General features: G+C 49.5%; 1 protein-coding gene across 1 annotated transcript; it reads right to left on the bottom strand.

Moving 5' to 3' along the window:
- Positions 1–1,059: 1,059 nt before the first annotated feature.
- Positions 1,060–3,153, bottom strand: c1ql2 (complement component 1, q subcomponent-like 2). Its single transcript, XM_071355019.1, has 2 exons — positions 2,174–3,153; positions 1,060–1,649 (listed from the first exon to the last, which is right to left on the bottom strand). The coding sequence occupies exons 1-2, from the start codon at positions 2,780–2,782 to the stop codon at positions 1,470–1,472; spliced, it is 789 nt and encodes a 262-aa protein (XP_071211120.1). The 5' UTR covers positions 2,783–3,153; the 3' UTR covers positions 1,060–1,469.
- Between the last annotated feature and the right edge of the window lie 7,550 nt (positions 3,154–10,703).

Here is a 10,703-nt window from a genome sequence, read left to right as displayed (position 1 = left end):
GCCTTCTACCAAGACACGTGAAAAACATGCAGGTTGACGTTTATTGCCATGAATCTTGATCTCGAGGAAGAACTGAGCGATTTCTGCTAGATGGTACAGCTGCGAAGTCAAAGATGGCTTTATCGTAAAAATTCATGAAAACAAAATTGTGCTTTTTGATCTTAATTTAGGGCAAGGCATTAGGTTCAGGCATTAGGGTTAGGAGTCTGATTAAGGTTAGGGTTAAGGTTAGGGTTAGATTTAAAATGAGATTTTATGACTTTGCCACCTTTCGACCACCCTGCAGAGCTGCCTCCAGGGCAAGATTCATGACAATAAATGCCAACCTTTGAAAAAACACTCAAACATATTCAAAAGTATTTGTGCAAACAATAACGGCATTAAAAGCCAAGTGCAAGCAGAAAATAAAAACAACTGCTTGATGAATAACACATGTTTACCCAGTGGCTGTGAGGGGGCATGCTTTAAAGATCTTAATACAGGATTAGCATGCAGGCGAAGTATCATAGGCCATCAGGTCTGTTGTGCTATCTGTTCAATATATGGACGGGTACCATAGTGGAGTATGATTTCTAAGCTGTTGTCCCAGACATCTTCGTAGAACATGAGGTGCTAAGACCCACGTCCCTCCAATATTAATTGGGCGTGAATAGATCAGTGTCGAGGTAAATTAAGCCATGCAGGCCTTAGTCTGTGCCCCGTAGGACATCCATCTCCAACCGTCCCCACCACAAACACCGACAGTGACACCGGTAGTGACACCCCTGGATGGAGACTGGAGGCGTGAGACAAGAATACAGATTCCCCCGCCTAGGGTCGGCCTATTTGTAGTTATAATGTGGAGTGGAGGACAGCTCCAGACAGAGTCAGACAAAAACGCAGCGCAATGGTATTCTTAGCTAACACTCCGTTAAAAACATGTATTAGGCCACACATTCTAGGCTAAATCTATTGGGGGGGTGGTTAATTTATGGTTAAAATTATATCTATAATCTACAATATATTTGAAGAATGAATGTGATCTTAAACATGACAACAAATTCCACAAATAAACTGACATAATAGAAAACATAATTTATTGAAATACTTATTTTCAATGGACGTAGTGTACTGGAATAAGCTACTATATGACATAAAACATTTTTGTAACATACGGACCTTGGTGGAACAATAAATATGAAGTCTGACTCCTTACTTTCATCTTTGTTGCTTATTTTTGATACATATATATTTTAATAGGCTATATATCTTGAGTGGAAACAGACAGATTTTCAAGCAAAATATACCACATCACACGGAAATGTCTTCTGTATACGGGCGGATGGCATGTCTTGGCTCCCCAAACCCCACAAATATACAAACAAATGACGCACAACCGCTTACAGGGGCGCCCGGACAACGGGCAACTTGCTCTAGGTATGATAGAGTCTAATAATGATAGTAGAGTTCACATCCCTGCATGTCTAGGTTTAGTCCGGATACAAAATGAAACCGGAAAACGTGCTGTACTTGTTGTTGTTTCCCCCATGCGCCTTGCCTCCGTCCAGCTTGATGTAGATCTCGTCCCCGGAGTCTAGATGAAGCACTACACTGTTGCTGGCGTAGTCATAGTTCTGGTCTGCGTCTTGGGCTATCGCACTGGCGCGGACCTGCGGATAAGATACATTATTAGAGTAGTGAAGGACTTTGCAACATTAATTATTAGACTATTGACTGACTCGTGTCCACCCTTGACCCAATGCTGAAACATTATAGATTCTCCACTTTGAACCTAACAAACTAATAAAGGATTTCTTGTTTGTTTATGTTGGCAATGTGCATAGGCTAGACAGCTCAAATGGCTCCAGATGGTTTGGCCAGGGTAGGGCTAACCGCTACAGTAGACGACAAAGGTCTTGTAAAAACCACCAAGCGATTAGTTTGTCCTTGCTGATAAATGAAGTGGTCCAAGCCTGTTCATTCACTGACTGAATTTACTGAGTGAGATTAAGTGCACGGAGTAGATGCCGTTTTGGAGAGACAAGCGCTTTCTGCGCGTAATAACTCTCCAATATCAATCTGGATCAATGCACAGTGAATGCGGCCGCTCTCCTTCAATTACAGAAGTGTATAGCATATAATGTTGACTTTGCATAAGAGGAAATATAATTGCGTAATATAAGGTATAGCCTACCTGTCCGTTTTTGCACAAATCTGCCCACATGCTGGTCCCGTCGCCTCCACGCATTAACACATGGTATGTAAAGTAGTAGATCCCGGACACTTCACACGTGAACTTGCCGGTAGACGGGTCGTAATGGTTCCCCAGGTTTGTCACCACGTCGTCGAACCTTAGCACCTCGTATCCCTCGTGGGGGTTTTTCAGACCCACGTAAAATGCGATTTTTGTGCCGCCAATTGCGGAGTCTCGGTCCTCGCCATTATCGGTCCTAGCGCTACTCACGGTCCCTTTAGCCGTCTCCCCCGTGGTAAGGCCGGGATAACCCGGTTTCCCCGAGTTCCCCCTGTCCCCCGGCGGTCCTCTTGGACCGGGTGGACCTGGTTCGCCTGGCGGACCTCTCGGTCCTGGTTTCCCCGGCCGACCCGGATCGCCTTTAGTCCCATGCGAGAACGCCGGGGATGGGATGGCGCTCAGGTCCTGCATGACTTCCATAGCATTGGCGCTGGGTTTGGGGTTGTATGGATCACATATCATCCTACAGGTGCCCATCATCTCGTAGTGTGCGTCCGTCTTGGATGCTTGGACCAGCAGCGGTATCGCTATGATAAGCGCTAACACCATGACGATGCCAACCACAGCAGCAACAACACGCTTCCTCTGGAGAGTCCGAGAAGCAAGCGCTAAAAAGTCTGTTTTGCTTTGGGAAGTAATGGTGAAAGGTTGTGATTGCGCTAAAATTCAATGCAGAAAAGGCAAGTGCTCCAAAAACGAATCACTCTATTCAAGGAATATAAAAAAATATGAAAACAACAAATGTGTTGTAACCTTAAGCTTAGTTCACCTTGGGGCGCTTAACGCTGTGCCAGTATCACTACGCTTCACAGAGTTGACAGGGGAAGTATTCGTTGTGGCATGGCTGGACACTCGCTGGATTTCGGCGCTGAATAGAAAAAGCTTCGAGCGATTTCTGCCCGTCTGCAACAACAGAGGGGAGTAGAGCGGCGCTGACGTAACAGAAGTTGAGGGCAAAGCTTGCTGCCATTTAGATTAAGACTGCAACAATAATCATGCCATCTATATGTATGAATTATTGAATTATACATCCTCTGCACCTACCAGGAGAATATTAGATCAGAGAGCGTCTCTAACTCTTAAAAGTCTAATGGGGGAGGGGTAGGGGGTTCTAAGATGACATGTGGAATTGTTTTAAGAGCCTCACTAACACTTAAACCCCATTATTGAAATGTTGACAGTGAATTCTCCTTATTTGAGAGAAGACACATCTACAGTGCTTTCAGAAAGTATTCACAACTCTTGACTTTTTCCACATGTTGTTGTGTTACAAAGTGGGATTAAAATTGATTTAATTGTGCTTTTTTTGTCAATGATCTACACAAAATACTCTAATGTCAAAGTGGAAGAAACCTTTTAACATTTAAAAAAATTATGGAAAATAAACACTACTATATCTACATGTTAGAATCACATTTGGCAGCAGTTACAGCTGTGAGTCTTTATGGGTAAGTCTCTAAGAGATTTCCACACCTGGATTGTACAATATTTTCTCATTATTCTTAAAATAATTCTTAACCTTCTGTCAAGTTGGTTGTTGATCATTGCTAGACAGCCATTTTCATGTCAAGAATTTGTCCCCCAGTGTCTGTTGGAAAGTAGACTGAACCAAGTTCCTCTAGGGCTTTGCCTGTGCTTAGCTCTATTCCGTTTATTTTTATAATAAAAAAACCCTAGTCCTTGCTGATGACAAGCATACGTATAACATGATGCAGCCACCACCATGTTTGAAGAGTGGTAATCAGTGATGTGTTGTGCTGGATTTGCCCCAAACATAACGCTTTGTATTTAGGAAATAAAGTAAATTTCTTTGCCATATATTTTTGTAGTTTTACTTTAGAGCCTTATTGCAAACAGGATGCAAGATTTAGAATATTTTTTATTCTGTACAGTCTTCCTTCTTTTCACTCTGTCATTTATGTGAGTATTGTAAAGTAACTACAATGTTGAACCATCCTCAGTTATCTCCTATTAAACTCGGTTTCCTTCCTCTCCGGCAACTGAGTTAGGAAGGGCGCATTTATCTTTGTAGTGACTGGGTGTATTGATACACCAAACAAAGTGTAATTGATAATTGCACCATGCTCAAAATGATATTCAATGTCAGCTTTATTGTATTTTCACCCATCTACCAATTGTTGCTTTTCTTTGCGAACCATTTGAAAAGCTCCCTGGTCTTTCTGGTTGAATCTGTGCTTGAAATTCACTGCTCGACTGAGGGACCTTATGTGAGGATAGACGCTGGGAGACTTGAAGCAAGTACAGGGAGTGAATATTTAATAAATAACCGACATGAAACAAAACAAGGACAGCGCCTGGACAGGGGGAACAAAACGACATGAATGCTGACACGGGGCTGAAATTGAAGAATAGACAGATATAGGGGAGGCAATAAATAAGTGAAGGAGTTCAGGTTAGTCCAATGACGCACTGATGCGCGTAACGATGTTGACAGGTGTGCGTAAAGATTGGCCGCCTGGCGCCCTCGAGCACCAGAGAGGGGGAGCAGGAGCGGGAGCAGGCGTGACACCTTACAGATGATTGTATGTGTGGGGTACAGAGATGGGGTAGTCATTTAAAAATCATGTTAAAACCTATTATTGCACACAGAGTGAGTCCATGCAACTTATTATTTGAGTTTTTAAGCACATTTTTACTCCTGAACTTATTTAGGCATGAAAATATAATTCCACTTTGACATTATTTTAAATTCAGGCTGTAACACAGCAAACTTTGGAAAAAGTCAAAGGGTGTGAAAGCTTTCTGAAGGCACTGTAAGTGTACGTTTTCTTGTTATAAATGTGTCCTGGGAAATGGCATTATTTAGTTAAAAATTCCCAATTGCCCCTTTATATTCAATGCATCAAGGTGAGGAAGATATCCATTCCAAAGAAGAACCAAAGAATATTAGAGAAAATAATCTACATCTGTGATAATACCAAAAGCCATACACTGTAACGGAAAACTAATTTAAACTGTAATTTTGGGTAACATCAACAAGAACAAAAAATGTAATAATTTGTAACGTTTTACTGCACCATACTGGTATGTGAAGACATGCTCTGATGAATGTCGACTGACCAAAATACATTTGCATCTGACTGGATGTGTGCAGACTTTTTCATGTTTCTCCAGCTTTGCCTTTTGCCTCCAGCACCTTCATAATCAGCTCTGGGTGCGTGGTAATCAGGTTGGGTGTGTGGTAATCAGGTTGGGTGTGTGGTAATCAGGTCGGGTGCATGGTAATCAGCTCTGGGTGCGTGGTAGTCAGCTCTGGGTGCGTGGTAGTCAGCTCTGGGTGCGTGGTAGTCAGCTCTGGGTGCGTGGTAATCAGGTCAGGTGCGTGGTAGTCAGGTTGGGTGCATGGTAATCAGCTCTGGGTTCGTGGTAGTCAGGTTGGGTGCATGGTAATCAGCTCTGGGTGCGTGGTAGTCAGGTTGGGTGCGTGGTAATCAGGTTGGGTGCGTGGTAGTCAGCTCTGGGTGCGTGGTAATCAGCTTTGGGTGCATGGTAGTCAGGTTGGGTGCGTGGTAATCAGGTTGGGTGTGTGGTAGTCAGCTCTGGGTGCGTGGTAATCAGGTTGGGTGCGTGGTAATCAGGTTGGGTGTGTGGTAGTCAGCTCTGGGTGCGTGGTAATCAGGTTGGGTGCGTGGTAATCAGGTTGGGTGCATGGTAATCAGCTCTGCGTGCGTGGTAGTCAGCTCTGGGTGCGTGGTAGTCAGCTCTGGGTGCGTGGTAATCAGGTTGGGTGCGTGGTAATCAGCTCTGGGTGCGTGGTAGTCAGCTCCGGGTGCGTGGTAGTCAGCTCTGGGTGCGTGGTAGTCAGCTCTGGGTGCGTGGTAATCAGGTTGGGTGCGTGGTAATCAGCTCTGGGTGCGTGGTAGTCAGCTCTGGGTGCGTGGTAATCAGGTTGGGTGCGTGGTAATCAGGTTGGGTGCGTGGTAATCAGCTCTGGGTGCGTGGTAATCAGGTTGGGTGCGTGGTAATCAGGTTGGGTGCGTGGTAATCAGCTCTGGGTGCGTGGTAATCAGGTCAGGTGCGTGGTAATCAGGTTGGGTGCGTGGTAATCAGGTCGGGTGCGTGGTAATCAGGTTGGGTGCGTGGTAATCAGGTTGGGTGCGTGGTTATCAGGTTGGGTGCGTGGTAATCAGCTCTGGGTGCATGGTAATCAGGTTGGGTGCGTGGTAATCAGCTCTGGGTGCGTGGTAGTCAGCTCTGGGTGCGTGGTAATCAGGTGGCGTGCGTGGTAATCAGGTTGGGTGCGTGGTAGTCAGCTCTGGGTGCGTGGTAATCAGCTTTGGGTGCATGGTAGTCAGGTTGGGTGCGTGGTAATCAGGTTGGGTGTGTGGTAGTCAGCTCTGGGTGCGTGGTAATCAGGTTGGGTGCGTGGTAATCAGGTTGGGTGTGTGGTAGTCAGCTCTGGGTGCGTGGTAATCAGGTTGGGTGCGTGGTAATCAGGTTGGGTGCGTGGTAATCAAGTCAGGTGCGTGGTAATCAGGTCGGGTGCATGGTAATCAGCTCTGCGTGCGTGGTAGTCAGCTCTGGGTGCGTGGTAGTCAGCTCTGGGTGCGTGGTAATCAGGTTGGGTGCGTGGTAATCAGCTCTGGGTGCGTGGTAGTCAGCTCCGGGTGCGTGGTAGTCAGCTCTGGGTGCGTGGTAGTCAGCTCTGGGTGCGTGGTAATCAGGTTGGGTGCGTGGTAATCAGCTCTGGGTGCGTGGTAGTCAGCTCTGGGTGCGTGGTAATCAGGTTGGGTGCGTGGTAATCAGGTTGGGTGCGTGGTAATCAGCTCTGGGTGCGTGGTAATCAGGTTGGGTGCGTGGTAATCAGGTTGGGTGCGTGGTAATCAGCTCTGGGTGCGTGGTAATCAGGTCAGGTGCGTGGTAATCAGGTTGGGTGCGTGGTAATCAGGTTGGGTGCGTGGTAGTCAGCTCTGGGTGCGTGGTAATCAGGTTGGGTGCGTGGTAATCAGCTCTGGGTGCGTGGTAATCAGGTCGGGTGCGTGGTAATCAGGTTGGGTGCGTGGTAATCAGGTTGGGTGCGTGGTTATCAGGTTGGGTGCGTGGTAATCAGCTCTGGGTGCATGGTAATCAGGTTGGGTGCGTGGTAATCAGCTCTGGGTGCGTGGTAGTCAGCTCTGGGTGCGTGGTAATCAGGTGGCGTGCGTGGTAATCATGTTGGGTGCGTGGTAATCAGGTTGGGTGCGTGGTAATCAGGTTGGGTGCGTGGTAATCAGCTCTGGGTGCGTGGTAATCAGGTCAGGTGCGTGGTAATCAGGTCTGGGTGCGTGGTAATCAGGTTGGGTGCGTGGTAATCAGGTTGGGTGCGTGGTAATCAGGTCCGGTGCGTGGTAATCAGGTCGGGTGCGTGGTAATCAGCTCTGGGTGCGTGGTAATCAGGTTGGGTGTGTGGTAATCAGGTTGGGTGCGTGGTAATCAGGTCGGGTGCGTGGTAATCAGGTTGGGTGCGTGGTAATCAGCTCTGGGTGCGTGGTAATCAGGTCGGGTGCGTGGTAATCAGCTCTGGGTGCGTGGTAATCAGGTCGGGTGCGTGGTAATCAGCTCTGGGTGCGTGGTAATCAGGTTGGGTGCGTGGTAATCAGGTTGGGTGCGTGGTAATCAGGTCGGGTGCGTGGTAATCAGGTTGGGTGCGTGGTAATCAGCTCTGGGTGCGTGGTAATCAGGTTGGGTGCGCGGTAATCAGGTTGGGTGCGTGGTAATCAGGTTGGGTGCGTGGTAATCAGGTTGGGTGCGTGGTAATCAGGTTGGGTGCGTGGTAATCAGGTCGGGTGCGTGGTAATCAGGTTGGGTGCATGGTAATCAGCTCTGGGTGCGTGGTAGTCAGGTTGGGTGCGTGGTAATCAGGTTGGGTGCGTGGTAGTCAGCTCTGGGTGCGTGGTAATCAGCTCTGGGTGCATGGTAATCAGGTTGGGTGCGTGGTAATCAGGTCGGGTGCGTGGTAATCAGGTCGGGTGCATGGTAATCAGCTCTGCGTGCGTGGTAGTCAGCTCTGGGTGCGTGGTAGTCAGCTCTGGGTGCGTGGTAATCAGGTTGGGTGCGTGGTAATCAGCTCTGGGTGCGTGGTAGTCAGCTCTGGGTGCGTGGTAGTCAGCTCTGGGTGCGTGGTAGTCAGCTCTGGGTGCGTGGTAGTCAGCTCTGGGTGCGTGGTAATCAGGTTGGGTGCGTGGTAATCAGCTCTGGGTGCGTGGTAATCAGGTCGGGTGCCTGGTAATCAGGTTGGGTGCGTGGTAATCAGGTTGGGTGCGTGGTAATCAGGTTGGGTGCGTGGTAATCAGGTTGGGTGCGTGGTAATCAGCTCTGAGTGCATGGTAATCAGGTTGGGTGCGTGGTAATCAGCTCTGGGTGCGTGGTAGTCAGCTCTGGGTGCGTGGCAATCAGGTTGGGTGCGTGGTAATCAGGTTGGGTGCGTGGTAATTAGGTTGGGTGCGTGGTAATCAGCTCTGGGTGCGTGGTAATCAGGTTAGGTGCGTGGTAATCAGGTTGGGTGCGTGGTAATCAGGTTGGGTGCGTGGTAATCAGGTTGGGTGCGTGGTAATCAGGTCGGGTGCGTGGTAATCAGGTCGGGTGCGTGGTAATCAGGTCGGGTGCATGGTAATCAGCTCTGCGTGCGTGGTAGTCAGCTCTGGGTGCGTGGTAGTCAGCTCTGGGTGCGTGGTAATCAGGTTGGGTGCGTGGTAATCAGGTTGGGTGCGTGGTAATCAGCTCTGGGTGCATGGTAATCAGGTTGGGTGCGTGGTAATCAGGTTGGGTGCGTGGTAATCAGGTTGGGTGCGTGGTAATCAGGTTGGGTGCGTGGTAATCAGCTCTGGGTGCATGGTAATCAGGTTGGGTGCGTGGTAATCAGGTCGGGTGCGTGGTAATCAGGTCGGGTGCGTGGTAATCAGGTCGGGTGCATGGTAATCAGCTCTGCGTGCGTGGTAGTCAGCTCTGGGTGCGTGGTAGTCAGCTCTGGGTGCGTGGTAATCAGGTTGGGTGCGTGGTAATCAGCTCTGGGTGCGTGGTAGTCAGCTCTGGGTGCGTGGTAGTCAGCTCTGGGTGCGTGGTAGTCAGCTCTGGGTGCGTGGTAATCAGGTTGGGTGCGTGGTAATCAGCTCTGGGTGCGTGGTAATCAGGTCGGGTGCGTGGTAATCAGGTTGGGTGCGTGGTAATCAGGTTGGGTGCGTGGTAATCAGGTTGGGTGCGTGGTAGTCAGCTCTGGGTGCGTGGTAATCAGGTTGGGTGCGTGGTAATCAGCTCTGGGTGCGTGGTAATCAGGTCGGGTGCGTGGTAATCAGGTTGGGTGCGTGGTAATCAGGTTGGGTGCGTGGTTATCAGGTTGGGTGCGTGGTAATCAGCTCTGGGTGCATGGTAATCAGGTTGGGTGCGTGGTAATCAGCTCTGGGTGCGTGGTAGTCAGCTCTGGGTGCGTGGTAATCAGGTGGCGTGCGTGGTAATCATGTTGGGTGCGTGGTAATCAGGTTGGGTGCGTGGTAATCAGGTTGGGTGCGTGGTAATCAGCTCTGGGTGCGTGGTAATCAGGTCAGGTGCGTGGTAATCAGGTCTGGGTGCGTGGTAATCAGGTTGGGTGCGTGGTAATCAGGTTGGGTGCGTGGTAATCAGGTCGGGTGCGTGGTAATCAGGTCGGGTGCGTGGTAATCAGCTCTGGGTGCGTGGTAATCAGGTTGGGTGTGTGGTAATCAGGTTGGGTGCGTGGTAATCAGGTCGGGTGCGTGGTAATCAGGTTGGGTGCGTGGTAATCAGCTCTGGGTGCGTGGTAATCAGGTCGGGTGCGTGGTAATCAGCTCTGGGTGCGTGGTAATCAGGTCGGGTGCGTGGTAATCAGCTCTGGGTGCGTGGTAATCAGGTTGGGTGCGTGGTAATCAGGTTGGGTGCGTGGTAATCAGGTCGGGTGCGTGGTAATCAGGTTGGGTGCGTGGTAATCAGCTCTGGGTGCGTGGTAATCAGGTTGGGTGCGCGGTAATCAGGTTGGGTGCGTGGTAATCAGGTTGGGTGCGTGGTAATCAGGTTGGGTGCGTGGTAATCAGGTTGGGTGCGTGGTAATCAGGTCGGGTGCGTGGTAATCAGGTTGGGTGCATGGTAATCAGCTCTGGGTGCGTGGTAGTCAGGTTGGGTGCGTGGTAATCAGGTTGGGTGCGTGGTAGTCAGCTCTGGGTGCGTGGTAATCAGCTCTGGGTGCATGGTAATCAGGTTGGGTGCGTGGTAATCAGGTCGGGTGCGTGGTAATCAGGTCGGGTGCATGGTAATCAGCTCTGCGTGCGTGGTAGTCAGCTCTGGGTGCGTGGTAGTCAGCTCTGGGTGCGTGGTAATCAGGTTGGGTGCGTGGTAATCAGCTCTGGGTGCGTGGTAGTCAGCTCTGGGTGCGTGGTAGTCAGCTCTGGGTGCGTGGTAGTCAGCTCTGGGTGCGTGGTAGTCAGCTCTGGGTGCGTGGTAATCAGGTCGGGTGCATGGTAAT

This window comes from Salvelinus alpinus, chromosome 20 (genome assembly GCF_045679555.1).
Source record: "Salvelinus alpinus chromosome 20, SLU_Salpinus.1, whole genome shotgun sequence".
Taxonomy (NCBI): domain Eukaryota; kingdom Metazoa; phylum Chordata; class Actinopteri; order Salmoniformes; family Salmonidae; genus Salvelinus; species Salvelinus alpinus.
Note: the sequence above shows the minus strand (reverse complement) of the source record. Positions and strands in the feature narration are given on the sequence as shown.